Source organism: Homarus americanus, unplaced genomic scaffold (genome assembly GCF_018991925.1).
Source record: "Homarus americanus isolate GMGI-L3 unplaced genomic scaffold, GMGI_Hamer_2.0 scaffold6317, whole genome shotgun sequence".
NCBI lineage: Eukaryota > Metazoa > Arthropoda > Malacostraca > Decapoda > Nephropidae > Homarus > Homarus americanus.
The window spans coordinates 1,883,843-1,902,201 of NW_024730668.1; the positions used below are offsets into that span (position 1 = coordinate 1,883,843).

Here is an 18,359-nt window from a genome sequence, read left to right on the forward strand (position 1 = left end):
AGTGAAAATGTGATCATGAGAGATATGATACATGTCCATTGGCACACAAGTCCGGTCATGCATATCTACTGGCACACAGAGGCTCCGGTCCTGTTCAGTGCTAAAGTGTGACAGGTCTTGGCAATAAATAGACGCAAATGTGGCAGAAAAGGTCCCAGCAGTGACGACACGACACTCGTCAGGTGAATCATAAGAGGTAAAAGAGGCAATTAAGAGTGGAGAAGCTAGTTCGTATTGGTGGCAGCAGCGATGGTGGTAATCATCCCACTCTTATTTATTAGTGTTCATAACAAAAGTAACCTTGTGAAAGAAAAAAACAACAGTTATAACGAGAAATAAAAAGAAAATAACTTTATAACAGTATTTGTAACATCTTCGAGAAAACAACAACAACCCGACTCGGCATCATCAGGACTGGACAACCATAACTACGCCTTTACGTGTGTAATCACCAAAGTGTTGGTAATCCACAACTACTACACCATTGCCCGTTAATAATGTCTACCTCCAGCCTCTGATTTTTACCACCATTACGTGCCATTATTACCACAGAGGCAACACCCACTCACCCACCCACTTACCCACCCATTCACCCACCCACCGTTCCTCGAACTACCCATTCACCCACACACTATTACAACTACGAGGGGATGGGGGACACGTCAACGGTACACAGCAATAACAAGAGGTACTCGTATTATTACTTTCACCACAAGCAACAACTAACATCACCACCATCGCCACTAGCAACAACTATCACCACTATCCCCATTAACAATAACTACCATCACCACTATCCCCATTAACAACAACTATCACCATATCTCCATTAGCAACAACTATAACCACTAACCCCACTAGCAACAACTACCATCCCCAGTTCTACCACTATTATTAACTATGTCATTTACCCACCAACACCATCTTTATTACCATAAGTGTCACTGTCACTACCGTCGTCAAACATACCACCACCTCACCAGTACCACCACCACCACCATCCCCACCTCACCACCACCTCACCAGTACCACCCACCCCCACCTCACCACCACCACCACCACCATCCCCACCTCACCACCACCACCACCTCACCAGTACCACCACCACCATCCTCTCACCAGTACCACCACCACCATCCCCTCACCAGTGTCACTACAACCAGCAGTCTCACTAATATTACTAGAGCCATACCCACCACCAATACCCCTACCACCACATCATCGACCACGGGAGGAAGCTGGTCAGAATTCAGCAGATTTTTGCCTTAATAGGGACGGTTACACTCCGTTCACCGCCTCTTGTGCAAGGCGTCTCTCAAGTGGGCCCCCAAAGGCCTTGACCTCGCGAAGCACCCATTCAGGGTGGTCGAAAGTTGGTGTACATACTCCAGCAAGGTCAGGAAGCAGATATTCTACTAAATTAAGTGGCGCAGCACAGACTATGGAGAAGAAAATGGTAACGTTTGCATATCCGAATGAAAACTGACACAGGAAATATATTTAGAAGCAAGGCACAGTATAAGGAAGTCAAGGAGTAAACATATCATACTGATATTTAGAGCTCTGATAACGTAGAAGCGTAGGTGTGTGTGTGTGTGTGTGTGTGTGTGTGTGTGTGTGTGTTTCAGGGTGAGGGTGAATAAACACCACGGGAGGTATATCGTGTCGCCTGTCTTGTTTCTATCAACATGTTGTGGTTGATGATCTTGGTGTGACAACCACGGCGGGAGGAAAGAGGTGTGGGGACACTCCGGGTCTCTCCTCCTGCTAGTTTTTACGATAGCGGCCGCTGGTTCTCGAACTCCTACTGGATAGGGGCGGCGCCTAATACTTGAGATGAGAAGAATACGATGAGGAAGGCAGAGTGGCAGCTAACGCTCACTAAAACCCCCAATGTCACCATTATCGCGTCACACTAAGGACACGCCTCCCCTTTATTACCGTAACACAAACAATGACCGCATCGTAATGCCAACACCGAAAATATACAACGTGGCAACTATCGAAGAGAAATGACCTAATAGGCAACTGACTGCTGCATATTCGACCGCCCAACCCGTCACAGCGGCGGCCCAGCACATAGTGTTCGCTGTTCAGCACTGTTAAGTTTACCTTACCGTATGGCTCCACTTGTCTCCTCCACCGCCACAAAACAACAACACTAACGATATCAACTTTGCCCAGTACACTCACACAACTCACAGAAAATCGACGCCACCCACGAACTAAATATATCAATAAAGACCCAGTGACCCGTGAGACCTGCCCGGTCCACTAGTACCTCGTGGACCCTGTTACCTACACCCTCACTCACTCACTGGTGTGTGTTATGAGCCTCGCACAGTATTTCTCTGTTGGCAGAAATAATCTGATGTACTGTATACTCACGCATCAAGATTCCCTTGATATTTGAAGAGGAAAATTATCATCATATATAACAATATACCGTTGTAAACAACCCAATTAAAGAGCAAATGATTGTACAGGTATTTATTCTTTGGATATGAGAATTATTGTACACCCGTCCATTATCTCTCTCTCTCTCTCTCTCTGCGTATACTGAAGTGGTGTGCGTATGGTAGGGAGGAGTGAGGAGAACAGGTCCTCCACCCAACAGGGGCACCACCCGCTCCCCGCCATATAAAACGCTGCTAAACAAAAACACACCAGTGGAGTTGTAAGTCAGCGGCCAGTGTATCATTTAATAAAGGTCAACCCTGCCCTGCCCTGCCTCCACCTCTCATACACCCATGCTTTCTCTACCACAATAACTACACGTGTTTCAATATCATTATCACTTACCAATATATATATATATATATATATATATATATATATATATATATATATATATACGAACAAATATCCTGAAAAACGAGAGTGGCAACTACACATCCCTTAACAATGCATTTTAACCTTTATGAATGTTACACGCAACCACCAAAAGTACCTTACGTACATTTATAACGATATTACACACACACACTAAGCCTTCACATGGAGGTACAACACAGTGAGAGAAACAAGTAGATGGATAATCAAGAACATGGCTGTCACTCACCTGAGGTTATTTCAGTGAAACCTGGAAAAAATAAATGGCATTTTATAACGCAGCAGAGGAGGAGGGGAGAAAGAGGGGGCTTTAGCACAGTGTACTTTATGTAGGGGGGTGTGAAGGAAGGAAGGGAGGGAGGGAGGGAGGGAGGGAGGGAGGGAGGTGATGAAAGAGGGAGGGAAGGAAGACTGGAGGGTGTGAGAAAGAGAAGGGGGAAAAAGTAACGGGGAACGTAAATTGAGGGATTAGGAAGAGTGAGAGATGGAGAGAGGGAGGGAGGGAGGGAGGGAGGGGGGAGATGCCGAGGGGAAAGGGGAATGAGAGGTGGGATAGAAAGGATTAGCACAATAAATAAGAGTGGATGGGCCAAACTAAATAAATTGAGAGCATAGTGGAATGTAATAAAGACAAATAACGATAACAAGCAAAAAACAAGAATAATGGTAATAATTAGTGCCAAAATACAATAACTTGCAGTAACATCAATAAAACAAAATAATGGAAATATGAATCTTTATATTAGGTCAGTGGTTCTCAACCTGGGGGCCATGGCCCCCGAGGGAGCCACGGCAAGAATTTAGGGGAGCCACGGCGAGCCGTTATAAATTGTACGTTTCCAAATAATATTGGTAATCTGAATTAAACAAAACTTGTATTACTTATTTTGACTTGACAGAAGAGAATTTTCATTCTTTTCTTTGTCATTTTGTTTAATCATAACGACATTACAATTTTAATATTTACATACTCTGGTGCTAATTTTTTTTTTTTTTTACAGGCGCTGGACCGAGCTGCTGAACTGACTTGTTCAGTAGGTGTCCGTGTGTCATCCCTTTGCAAGTGGTGATAGGACCGAATGATCTCAGTCTGGCCTGGGATACCATCACGAAAACAGTGGAGTGTATTGTCTCTGAACCATATATTGTGTTTGAGCTTGACTCAGGCATAATATACTCCGTAATTGGTGTCACTTATTTTGTTTCATAATTCATGTGGTCGCTGCTTTACGTGGGTGAAATATTTGTACACTTCCTTTATTAATTATTTCCTTATTTATTGATGCCATTGATGTTCATACTCATTCTTTACTTATATAATCCTACCATTTTTAGTGCTAAATTGGTATGACTCACTATTCTTCTCATTCTTCCAAGTTGGGCAGTGCTTGTCAAAGGAGGCGTGTTCTTGCTTACAGGAAGTACACTTCAGCTTGCTAGCTTGAGTGTGAATGTTTACCTGTGTGCATGTTTGTGTATGACTGTATGTGTGCTTTATGTGTGAGTGCATGGGCGTGTTATGTATGTGAATGTGTGTATGTGTGTGTGTTTGCCATTCTAACTCTTGTCCTTCTTTATCATTCTTTAGTCTTTATCACTTGTCTGTGCTGGGAGAAAAATGAAGGAGGCCACGAGGATGTTGAAAATTCCTCAAGGGGGGAATGGAGTGAGAAAGGTTGAGAACCACTGTATTAGGTAGTAGTAGTAGTAGTAAAAATATAAGTAATAAGAAAAATCACAAACGTAATAAGCAGAAAATTTAAATACATGAAATCTGTAAATGATTTTAACAATACACAAACAATAGTAATAATAATAATAATAATAATAATAATAATAATAATAATAAATAATGGCAAACGAGATTTAACTTAGGGTAAATCTGCCTACTGAACACACACACACACACACACACACACACACACACACACCATGGACAGGGGGGGGCGAGGATTTTATAGCACTCAAAACACCTGCGAATGAAACACCCCCTTCCATAATAACTACCCAGGTGATAACCGTATATACCTATGGCACTATTAATCTCCCCATACACCAACGCATTACTCACAGTCCTAATAAACATGTGCCTGAAAACGAGAGGCCAACACCTGTGCCTGAAAACGAGAGGCCAACACCTGTGCCTGAAAACGAGAGGCCAACACCTGTGAACGAACGGTATTATATAATGCATTAACCCCTCGAATACTTTAATATTAAATTATTTTACATATGTGAAGGTATTATCACTAGATATTATATGTAGAACTGAAGTGATATATCTCAAGACCTATTACACGCGGGATGGAAAGCTACTGTAGGATATAAAATAAATATCGCAGAAAAATGAAAGGATTGTTTAATTTATCAGCCTCCATGACCTTATTTACTGTATGAACCCCACCCATACTTACTTCACAGACAAACACCCTACTTAACTTACTTCACAGACAAACACCCTACTTAACTTACTTCACAGACAAACACCCTACTTAACTTACTTCACAGACAAACACCCTACTTAACCTACTTCACAGACAAACACCCACTTACTTCACAGACAAACACCCTACTTAACTTACTTCACAGACAAACACCCTACTTAACTTACTTCACAGACAAACACCCTACTTACTTACTTCACAGACAAACACCCTACTTCACAGACAAACACCCTACTTAACTTACTTCACAGACAAACACCCTACTTAACTTACTTCACAGACAAACACCCTACTTAACTTACTTCACAGACAAACACCCTACTTACTTACTTCACAGACAAACACCCTACTTAACTTACTTCACAGACAAACACCCTACTTACTTACTTCACAGACAAACACCCGACTTAACTTACTTCACAGACAAACACCCGACTTAACTTACTTCACAGACAAACACCCGACTTAACTTACTTCACAGACAAACACCCTACTTACTTTAAATACAAACAAATAAACAATCCTACCCCATAAAGTAGCATTCCCACCCACCTTACACTTCAGTAGCCTTTAAAAAATAAATAAAAAATAAATAAATAAATAAAATAAACATTCACAGGTTCCCATTTAAAAGTCAAAGGAGTCGATAATTAGCTGACTCGTACCTTAACAATTTTCACTTCTTTTTTTTTTTGCAGTAACGAGATGTAGCACGTGACAGACAGCTGCTTCTGGTGCTGCTGTTATCGTTACCTTGATAACAGCAGGACAACAGGTAACAAGTGTGGTATATTACGTGAGAAATGACGACAACGACCATAACAAAATATATACACACACACACACACACACACACACACACACACACACACACACACACACACATTATTATTATTATTCCTACACAAAAACAGTCACTACTAATTAATTTCTACTAAAAAAAAAAATTATAATTTCTCAATATGTTTTAAGTATTATCATTATGACTAATGTACTCCGATAGCTTAACCACAATATTTTTTTTTTCAATAATTCTCAGTAATTTATTGTAATGATTTTAATGAACATTTTTCTTCGTCTTTCCACTCATTACCTCAGTATTACCTTAGTTAATATTTCTCCTTGGATTTATCTTGTAATATTCCTATCAGTTTGACTAACAGTATCTTCATCAAATCGTCGTTTTTACAAATCTTCCACAAATCCACTTTAATAATCCTTCTAAATCAATTTTAACTAAATAGTCCATTTCTCTTTACCTTGAACACCTTCAATCTCTTCTACTACCAAGTCATATTTCCTACAAATGGCTGCCTTTATTGCGTATATATTTCAGCTGTCATTTCTCGTACTAACTCCCAAGAAACGTCTATGTAATATGCATTTCAGCCTCTTCCAATGTATCTCCACACCTGAGTAATTTACTTAGCAATAACGAATTATTAATCACATATACCACCTGTGTTATTAGTCAATATTGCCTCATTCAGCAATTATTATTTAATTCTCCCATTTGTCGCCTCTTTTATTACCCTGAACTAATTCACTCATCAGTAATGGGATGATATTTCATTAGTATTACCAATTACTACTTATTAATACTTCCCGTTCTTCTCGTAATTTATGCTACTTACTACTACTCCTTCTTCTCTCTCTCTCTCTCTCCCTCCGCCAGTGCAGGTCCACCTTTCCAGTCACAGCCCCAAGTGGTAGCTACCCCTCACCCTCGGAGTGTGGTTCACCTGGCACCTGAAGCATAATTAATGCACTACACCTAGGGTCAAGGACGACGTCTAATGCAGTACACCTGTGTCAAGGGGGGGGTCTCGTGCACTATAAATGGTGTGAAGGGGGAAGTCTAGTGCATTAAACCTCGAGTCAAGGAGGACGTCTAGTGCATTAAACCGAGTCAAAGGGGACGTCTAGTGCATTAAACCTCGAGTTAAGGAGGACGTCTAGTGCATTAAACTTCGAGTCAAAGGGGACGTCTAGTGCATTAATCCTCGAGTCGAGGGGGACATCTAGTGCATTAAACTTAGAGTCAAGGAGGACGTCTAGTGCATTAAACCTCGAGTCAAAGGGGATATCTAGTGCATTAAACCTCGGGTGAAGGACTAACTAAGAATAACTACCAAGGCTCTAAATGGGTAACTGAGCGGCTCCGTTGAAGCAAAAGGAAAAGCGACTGATTGACTCATTGAATAAATATTAAAAAGACACTTAAAAAATAGCCACCTCACTCCTTTCTATGTGAAACAACCACTTGATGATGCCAGGAGCTCTCTTATGACGTAAAACAAAGGGTAGAACTACAACAGGCGCTCTTATGACGTAAAACAAAGGGTAGAACTACAACAGGCGCTCTTATGACGTAAAACAAAGGGTAGAACTACAACAGGCGCTCTTATGACGTAAAACAAAGGGTAGAACTACAACAGGCGCTCTTATGACGTAAAACAAAGGGTAGAACTACAACAGGCGCTCTTATGACGTAAAACAAAGGGTTGAGCTACAACTGGCGATCTCTTTTGACGTTAGAGAAGATGTACAGCTAATTGAGTCCTCCAGTGAAACTGAATCACCAGGGGTAACTAAATTAAACAGTTGTCTAGTGGCGTTTACACTACAAATGGCAAAAGCAAAGCCAGCCCCTTAGAAGAGGAGGGAGTTTATCTTTTATTTTAATTTTTTGCATGAGTGAGAGTAGCTATATTTTTAGTGCCATAATTTCTATAAAAAGGGAATCAATGCAAGGCAATAAGGTTGAACAAGTACACCAAGCAGCGGCAGCAACACAATACCCCAGAGCAAGCAACAGAGCCTGGTGGTGAACGAACCCGCGACGCTGAAGAAAGGCACACCGGGCGCGCTTCGTCATCGGTCGTGGAGACTCCTCAGCACTCGTCGTCAAGTCACATCTGCAATTCACGCCGGGAGTGAAGAGGTTAACACCCATAGCAGTCAGGGAGGGAGAGAGGATAATGGTAGTAACAGAAACAGTAAAAGGAGGAGAGGGAGAGCTAATGATAGAGGGAATGAGAAAGTTGACATCCATATCAAGGAAGCAGAGAGGAAAAGGGGGGACGAAGATTAAGAACAGAAGCAATAGAAGAGGAGGAGGAGGAGAACAACAACTAAAGAGAGAGGATATGAGACAAACGACATTCAAAACAGATAAAATATGGTACTAAGGAAGGACGAAGGGTACACGAGAAGAAAAGAAAACTAAAAATTGACTAGAAAGCTTGAAACTAATGCAAATCAAGTAGGTTAATATAACATAGAAAATAAAGGAATGAAGAAGGGAAAGATGAGAAAATGAAAATCTATGAGAGAGAGAGAGACTATTTAATGTTGGATAATTAGTTACGTCAGCTAATGTTTAAGCGCTTATTACTACACCACCAGAGTAAGTGAATTGGTCATCAGCTGCGAGTCTGTCCTCTGCCTGCCTGCCTGCCTGACCACTTGCTTGAAACAAACCACATTTTTATCACCACTTGAATCATTTATCCTCCTTGTGTCAGATCATATTACTTCTACTTTATGTTCATTCTTGATGCTTAAGTAGATGAACAGAGGGTCACAGCTAAACCATTTGTCTTGTGTAAATGCCACAGAAGGTTAACGTATGTGGTCGATTGAACACAAAGTCCTGAGATTTTTTTTTACTCTTTTGTGTTTTTATGTTGATATTTTTTTGTTATTCTAATTAAGTGGAAGGGGAAATTATAGTGGAAGAGAGGGAGGGAATAGAAGAGGAGTGTTGATCAATGGAAAGGGAGAATGTAGAGATACTGTATGGAAGTGGTGGGTGGGGTGGGTGGGGTGGGGTGGGGTTCGGTGGGTGGGTGGGTCGACAATGCTCAGCTCATCATTAATACCCTACGCCCTCCACCTATATACCTACAATACTTACTAACAATACCTACGTCCGCTAAATAAAACTGACAATAATAATAAAAAAAAATCACCTGAAAATGTTTTTTATGACATTCAATTTTCTCTAATTTGTTTTCTATAATATTTTTTGATCATTAATAAAACAAACAGAATAATACATCGTTAAAAATATATTAAACATAATTCACTACAACAGGTCAATATTCTCTTATATTTCTCTACTGTGGGGGGTCGTTATTGTCTACAAACTCCCTCTATTACCATTAAATAATCCATAGAAAGTTGTGCTGTTTACTATTAAATTGTCCATGTGGGTGTCTGTACCGAGCCTTTACCCGAGGGAAGTGAAAGATGAAAAGATGGTGGATTTGAGACGTACGTGTGTGTGTGTGTGTGTGTGTAAGGAGCTGAGTCAAGGTGTGTTGATAAATGGCTTCGAATTATCTCCCTGTAAAGAAAATCATCTTATCTCGAGCTGCTGGAACACGTCTCCCAGCTGGTCGTACCTGATAGATAGCGTTCTTTAATATCTCTCTTGTGTTTGGTAGAGTTTAACGAACGATAGTGAAGAGATACTGAACACATATAAAGTTAGTGTAACTACAAGAATTCAATGACCTTACAAGCTAAAGCTAAAAAAAAAAAAAATATATCATATTCCACAACTGCCCCACTAACCGAACTCCCCATTGCCGGATAACCAGGAATAAAACGCCCACATCTATACAACTAAACACCGAAATGGTAACAGGTATGTGAGGTTTACAGTCTATTACAACGGGACAATCCATGATCGGTGTTTCTGACTGCCATTACTGTACATTAAGTAAGGGAGACTGCGGTCACTGGTAACGGAGGGTGAGGATGGACGTGTGTGTCGCGGATAGAGTTCAAGTTTCCCTCACTTGTAATCTATTAACTAAGAATGGTTCCTCGCTCAAACGGAGTTAGTCGCTGCTTGGACAAAATCCCACTTAGCCGGGCTTAACCTAACCTACCTTAACAGGGACTTACACAATCTTAACCGGGTGGGATTTTATCTTGTGGGAAAACAATCTTGTGGGATTTTGACCTAAAAGAAACTGTCTGGTGGGATTTTGTCCTGAGAGAGAGTGCCTGGTGGAAGATAATCCTTTGAGGGGGAAAACAACACCTCCTCTCTCCAACTTAACTCACAACAACAGGTTAACGGGACCTATAACAATAACAGAACACCTGTGACTAACCACACACACACACACACACACACACACACACACACACTGCAACTTCACCCCACCGCTACTGCTGGTGTCGTGCCAAAGCCCTGAAAGATATGTTTACCTTAAAATATATTATAAATATCCACCCAGCATTAAGGGGGAGGGAGGGAATTAAGGGGTTATGTCTATCATCTAAAGGGGAAAGGGGTTAAGGGTGAATGGGTGGGTGTCAGGAAGGTAGGAAGGTATACAGGAATTTATCATTAATGAAGAATTTATCCAATATCATGGGAGGTTCCAATATCATGGGAGGTTCCAATATCATGGGAGGTTCCAATATCATGGGAGGTTCCGATTAAGGATAGATAATTATAATGTATCCCGTCTTGGTTTGGTTCTCTTCTCCCCTGACAATGTTTATAAATGGAGAGGAAACAATAATAACAAATTAGGGTGAGGGAGGTGATGATTGGTAGGGGGAGGGGTGATGATTGGTAGGGGGGGAGGTGATGATTAGTAGGAGGTGATGATTGGTAAGGGAGGAGGTGATGATTGGTAAGGGAGGAGGTGATGATTGGTGGGGAGAGGAGGGAAAGTGATGATTGATAGGGGGAGGGGAGGTGAGGTTATGATTGGTAGGTGATGATTGGTAGCGAGAATAGAAGATAATGAGTGGTAGAGGGCAAGAGGATGGGTGGGTGGATGGGTTGACAAGACGGATAGACGTAAGGATAGACTGGACAACAAGATAGGCGTCGGGTTGTGACTCTCGTGAAAGTTTCTTGTACATCTTTCTCCAATCCAATAATCCATTCCCTAATCCTAAATCCCCTTCCCCAAACCCATACTTTCTTCCCTAATCCCATGTGCTTTCTCTTCTCATCCCTTAACTCCCTTCCCTAATCTCAAACCTCCTCCTCCTCCTCCTCTAATAATATTCTCCCTTTTCTCATCGCCGTCGGCTAGAAAATATGATAATTATTTTCTAGTGGATAAAAATAAAAAGGGGTTTCCTAGTTTTAATGAAGTATACACGCACACACACACACACACACACACACACACACACAGGAGAGGAGAGGGGGAGATCCAGGTTAAGGGGCTGAAAATTTGAAGCGATTGATTTTGAGGTTTGGCAGGGAGAGGTCAACCCAGGCGTCGTGGTATGGGATGGCTGCCTTCACTCACCTCTAAGTTTACCTTCCCACCGGTGGACGGGAGAGTAGGGAAGGGGGAATGGAAAGAAAGAAAGAGAAAGAGAGAGAGAGAGAGAGAGAGAGAGAGAGAGAGAGAGAGAGAGAGAGAGAGAGAGAGAGAGAGAGAGAGAGAGAGAGAGGAGGAGAGAGAGAGAGGTGGAAAAAGTAAGGATGATGGGAGGGCAAGATGGATGGATGGAAGGTAACAGAAGAAGGCAAGGGGAGGTATGGGGAAGGAAGGAGAGTGGAATAGATGTTAGGAAAGGAAGAAGGAAGACAAGGGAGGAAGAATAACGAAAAGAGGAGTAAGGAGGGAAGAGGGAGGGAAGGAAGGAGGGTAGTTAGGCATGGAAAGAAGGGCAGGAAGGAGGGACACAGCTATGGGGAATTGTGAAATAGGAAGGGGATGGAAGGGGCCCTTATAAACTGAGAAAGGGGACTGAAGGAGACGCCTAGATAGAGAGGAAGGAGGGAGAAGTGCCTGGGGAAGTGTAAAGAAGGAAGTGAGAAAGGAGGAACGAGCGAGAACCTAGGAATGTGAAAGGGGAGGAAAAACAGAGAATCCGGGAGTGTGTGAAAGAGGAAGAAAGGCGGAGGAAAGGGGGAGTAGAAGTCAAAGGGGAATGTGAAAAGGGAGGGAGAAGAGTGTGTCTGGGGGAAACGTGTGGTAGGGAGAAGGAGGAGAGGAAGGTCGAGGAGGAGAGGAAGGTCGAGGAGGAGAGAAACTAATGCGAGAGGAAGGGCGTGATGTGTCTTAACGCTGGGAAGCTACGATGCGTCGAAATGGTGGAGAGGAAAGATTTGACCAAGTTTATATGGGAAACGGGGTCTGAAGCGGCTAAAGGGAAGGAGGGGGTTCTCGGGTGTTGAAGTGGGAAGTAAGGAGTGAGGAGAGGGTACCGAGGTGAAGGAAAGAAATGGGAAAAAAATATCAAATGGGTGAAGGTGCAGGGTGTATGTGTATGTGTGTGTGTGTGTGTGTGTGTGTGTGTGTGTGTGTGTGTGTGTGTGTGTGTGGCACCTTAGGAGTGGCGGCGCCTCATGTTGACTTTACCTTAAAGTTTCTCGTGAGTACTCCTCCTCCTCCTCCTCCTCCTCAGGCCAACATCTCAAACTCCGTTGCTACTCCAAGAAAAAGTCAAAAGTCTGAACATATTTTACCAACTAGAAACGAAAAATAATAACTTTCATCCATTCCTCGACACACAGGGAAAATCATACATAACTTCAACTAGAGGGAAGTACACTATTGTGGACTTATTGTTTATACTGGAAAAACAAAGCAAAACGAAAAAGGTGATCTCTCTCTCTCTCTCACACACACACACACACACACACACCCTGCCAGCTTGAGGGGGGGGCCTGAGAAATTGGGGAAAGGCTGAGGGTGCAGGCGACGAGGAGGAGGAAGAGGAGTGGGAGCTTGGTGAGGCAGGGTAAGTAGCATAGAGGGAGGCAATATCCGCTGGATGGGTAGTAATGATACCCCCATAGACCCGCCTCGGGCACCCACCCACCACAAGCTACAACACTAATAACCCCCATCCAACACTACCACCCACACCACCCACCACCACCACCCACCACAAGCTACAACACTAATAACCCCCATCCAACACTACCACCCACACCACCCACCACCACCACCACCCACCACAAGCTACAACACTAATAACCCCCATCCAACACTACCACCCACCACCACCCACCACAAGCTACTACACTAATAACTCCCGCCACCCAATACCAACATTGTCATTATCTCAAACCCTTCACTAATACGGTTACTCGTCCCCTTAAGATCGGGCCGTATAAAGTCTTCAACCTCCACTCGGAACTAAGACCGTATACTCGTCCCGTGGCCCGATTTCCCCAATTTCATTAAGGTACACTTCCCACGATAAGCAAGAGGCCAGACGAATGGGTATTACAAGCCACAGATTCCAACAGAAGTACAGACGTTACAGCCAGGACAACGACACGGTCTCTGTATTATGTAATCGTTGAGGTAGATATTGGGATGGTCTGCTAGTTTATGGAGCATTTCTTGGTTAGGTTAGGCATGGAGGAGGAAGAACGGTAATACAGATGAACAAATTGTTTTTATGACGTATCTTTCTGTTGGTGTGACTGTGGTGGTGGGATGTGGGTGTAGAGGGGCGTGACGATGGCTGGGTGTGGTGTAGGTGTGTGATGTGGTGTGGTGATGAGGTGTGGAAGGTTTGTAGTGTGGGATGTCGAGAGGGTGGTGTGAAGAGAGAGGGGGGGGTGGAGAGAGAGGGGGAGGGTGTGGGAGAGAGAGAGGTGTGGGTGTGAGAGAGAGAGAGAGAGAGAGAGAGAGAGAGAGAGAGACGAAGGTGTGTGTGACTGATAATGTTAGATAGCATGGTGTAAGGAATGAGCACTAAAGGTGATAATTATATCTAGAGCCTGTTGGATAATGCACAGATAGTGAAAGGAATCTTGGTTACAGGGGGACGGGGGGACGTGAGGGCGTGAGGGGGCGTGAGGGGGGGGCGGAGGGGGGGGCGGAGGGGGCGTGGGGGGGGGACGGAGGGGCGTGAGGGAGGGCGGGGGGGGGGCGTGGGGGGACGGGAGGAGGCGTGAGGGGGGCGGGGGGACGTGGGGGAGGGGCGTGAGGGGGGGCCGGGGGGCGGAGGTAGGGGAGGGAAGAAGTGTTCAGGCTATTCGGGATGTTGATGATAACATTGTAGCTCTGATGATAACAGTAATCACACACACACACACACACACACACACTATTCCTCGTACAAACGGACACCTAATAAGCCTGAATGTAAAAGCAACCTCACTGTATGCGAGTCATGACACTGGGGGGAGGGATGGTAGGGAGGAGGCAGAGAGGTCTGAATGAGATATACAGCAGGGGTGTAGAGAGGGCGTGGAGTGGGGGGGGGATGTGTGGGAAGAGGGAGCAATGGAGGAAGAGGAGAAAGTGATATGGGAAAGGGGAGAAAGGAAGGAGAGATGGAAGGGGGAAGTAGGAGCGAGAAAAATGGTGTGAGAGGGAGGAAGAGGGGAGGAGGTAGTGGGAGGGGAGGGAGAGGGGAGGAGGTGAGTGGGAGAGGAGGGGGAGGAGGTAGTGGGAGAGGTGGGAGGAGGGAGAGGGGGAGGAGAGTGGAGAGGGAGGTAGTGGGAGAGGGGTGGGGGAAGGTGACAGGGGGGAAGAGAGGAGATAGCAGGGGGAGGAGGGAAGGTGTCATCTCCCATCCTGTTTTGAAGGCATCGGTTCACTGGCACGCAAAAATAAACCTTAAAACTGGGAGCCATTAGCGTCAATGTTCCTTTAACCCATCCACTCTTTATTCCACCCGGATACACTGTATATAATTTCTCTTAACCCCAGAGGTACGGGAGGTGTATTTTAGGGGGTGTAACGGGGTGTAGTGACTGAATGTACATACACAGGGGCGCGAATACAGGAACTCGTTCGAAGTGTGTTGAATGTGATGGAGGAAGGGGGGAGGTGAGGGAGTGCGGGGAGGTGCGGGGAGGTGAGGGAATGCGGGGAGGTGATGGAGTGCAGGGAGGTGAGGGAGTCCGGGGAGGTGAGGGAGTGCGGGGTGGGGCGGGGTGAGGGAGTGTGTTAGGGAAATGAGTGTGTTTGTATGACTAGTGTTGCTGAAACCTAATTGACAGATAGACAGACAGACAGACAGACGGTTAAATAAATCAATAGGTAATTTACATACCTATCTACATACAGACAGATAAATAGATAGACAGTTAGGAGGATGGATAAACGGACTACCAAGATAATTACTGATGATATCGAATACACATATACTGTATGTATTGATAAACAAAACTTTTAATTTATTTTCAATTTTTCTACGTATTACTCGAATAATGATGACGATGATGATCATAATAACGACCATGATGATAATTATGGCGATGATAATTATAACGTTGATGATGATGATGATGATGACGATGATGATGATGATGATGAAAAAAGAGAAAAATTACGTTCGTTTTATTATCTTTCGTGTGTTCAGGTGCGGTAGTCCTCGCCTGGGTGTAACCAGTAGTCTATTCAAGGTGATGATCTGTGACGTCAAAACTCCCCCTCGACCACCATCGTCACCATTTTCTGTTGCTGAGTCACCATTTTCTGTTACTCTCATCACTGTCACCATATATACTGTCATCACTGTCACCATATATACATACTGTCATCACTGTCACCATATATATACTGTCATCACTGTCACCATATATATACTATCATCACTGTCATCATATATTCTGTCATCACTGTCACCATATATATACCGTCATCACTGTCACCATATATACTGTCATCCCTGTCACCATATATATACATTTTATATTCGATTATCTGACCAACAAGGGAAAATATTTCTCATTAATCTTACATAATGATGGTATTAGGTACTTCACGCAGGCATCAACCACCCAACTACCTTGAAGCTTTTACTAAACGAGAGAGGAGGGGAAGGGGGGGAGGGGGTTGTTCACTAACGATCTGGCCATCGGAGGATCACTACCCAGCTAATTAACCAATCAAAACGTCGCTAATGACCCACTCAACCAATAACGAAGCTGTGATTGATTATATCGTTCAGTGTGTGTGTGTGTGTGTGTGTAGGAGGGGGTAACGTATGCACTTAGCTTGATAAAAACAGAAGAGACCTTATAAACCGTTGTCTCTTGTGTAATTAACAGTAACAAAACAGATAACAGGATGAAAGTACCGTTCACTAAATAAATACTGCAAGGATATAGATTTCATATACATCAACACCCTGCGCTAAATTCCTACTTGAATATATATCTAAAAGCCTTCCATAATATGTAATGTACTGTGTATTTATAAATTTATTTAGTGTTTTAAAACGTATAAAAAAACGAGTGAAAATGTATAATAATAGTGAAAGTGTAGCGACTTATATCGACTGAAATTTACTGCAAACTCAACGACTACATCACCGGTCCTCTACTGCGCACCATAATGCACTGGGTCTTATATTTCTTTATTTTTTAACCCACGTACTGTAAGATAGATAGATAGATAGATAGATAGATAGATAGATAGATAGATAGATAGATAGATAGATAGATAGATAGATAGATAGATAGATAGATTAGATATAGTGTTAAATCCTATTGCTTTCCCGTCTTTGTTAAGGGGTCTAGTGGTAGCCCTTGATGGTCATTAAGGGGTGTATGGAAGCCCCTAGAACCATTTTAAGAGGTATGGCGGTAGTCCTTGGAGATCTCTCAAGGGTTGTGGCGGTGGTTACTGACAACAATCGGGAGGTAATGGTTTTACCACCTCGATAATTTGCCAGTGGTAGACCCAGGGAGTTTTGGTTGAGTTTTTATTTTTTTTTTGTCCAGTGGCGGTGGTGATGATGTTATGGTACTATAATGTTGTTGTGGCTGCTTTGCAATGTTGTCGTTACTGTTGCTGTTACAATGTTACTGTTGCTGCTGTAGTGTTGTTGCTGTAAACGATGGTGTTGAGGGTGCCGCAGTGTTCTGGCTGTTATTGCTGGTATTATCCGTGTTAGGGACGGAAGTTGAACAACTTGGGCTGGTACATTAAATCATGCTGAGTTGAGAGAGAGAGAGAGAGACTTGCTCATTTTATTACATAACTAACTGGACACAACCGCATATACTGCTTTATGACCGCCAGCAGTTCCCACCACGTTTATATTTTGTTCTGTTTTTCCTCCTCTTGATGTCCTTTCAAAGCACCTGTCTCCCCCCAGCCACCAGATGACGTGACTCTGTTGGGAGGTCGACTGTGGTTGGTCTTCCTACATGGTGACGAAGGCACCGAAGAAGACAGCACGTTGTCGCCCGCCACTGTCCCCAATAACCGGAAATCACATGGTGGTGTCTGGGTTGTGGTCGATGCCGTGTTTGTTCACGGTTCAGTCTGGGTCACGGTGATGAAGAAGTCACCTGCTGATGCCGTGATATTCAGCTCGGGTCTCACTCCTGCTGCGGATGATGAAGAGAGACATGCGCTGTCGCCCTGGGGTAGGGGAGGAGGGAGGGTGCAGTACTCTGGGTATGGAGGAAGCCTCAAGTTATCATTACACCACTCGGTCACCAGTACTAGCTGGGTACAGTGTTATTGTCCTACAGGGGAGGGGAGGGGGGGGCGTGTACCTACCTGATACAAATTACCAAAGCAGAATAACTTTTCACGTATCAATATCCCGCCACGGCTGTACATGTCAAACTTCGGGTAATCCACTACCATTACAAGTCCATAAATATATGACTGTGTTCAACACCCACCAAGTTAAAGGTGTATTCTACACACGTTCGCTATGGTAACAATGCGCTGAGGCAGGTGTTGGTCCTCAGTGTTTCCTGAGTAAATTTTTTAGTGTACAACAAAACAACGCTTAGGGACACTTTCGTTACTCTTAAGGCGACCTCACTCCATTAACGTATTTATCTCAGTTTCAAGTTAGGCAAACAAGTACAGGTATTATGCATTAACCCCGGTCACCATACCCCAACACCGAGGTAGGTATACGTGTTTTGTTGGGGGAACCAGAGTACTGTAATCATATAACCTCTATCTGTACGGTATACACCCACACACACGTGGTAAATGGCAGTCTCTTGCCAACTGTCACTCTGTACCACACACGGCGCTGACATGAGGGTTATATCAACGATGAGATATACACCACAACAACTAAACACGGAACAGGACATACAGACATACATTCCCCCCTCGGTATCCATGCGTTACTGGTGCACAAAAT

The 18,359-nt window shown here is 43.7% G+C and overlaps 1 protein-coding gene across 3 annotated transcripts in view; it reads right to left on the minus strand.

The window, feature by feature from the left end:
• LOC121867175 overlaps positions 1-18,359 on the minus strand; it is a 126,312-nt gene that overhangs the window by 44,153 nt on the left and 63,800 nt on the right. The window contains exon 3 of one of the 3 annotated variants that reach the window (XM_042366959.1): positions 8,114-8,194. The exons of the other annotated variants lie outside the window; for them this stretch is intronic. Coding sequence (XP_042222893.1) covers positions 8,114-8,194 — 81 coding nt within the window. The remainder of the gene's footprint in view (positions 1-8,113; positions 8,195-18,359) is intronic. 3 annotated transcript variants of the gene reach the window in all.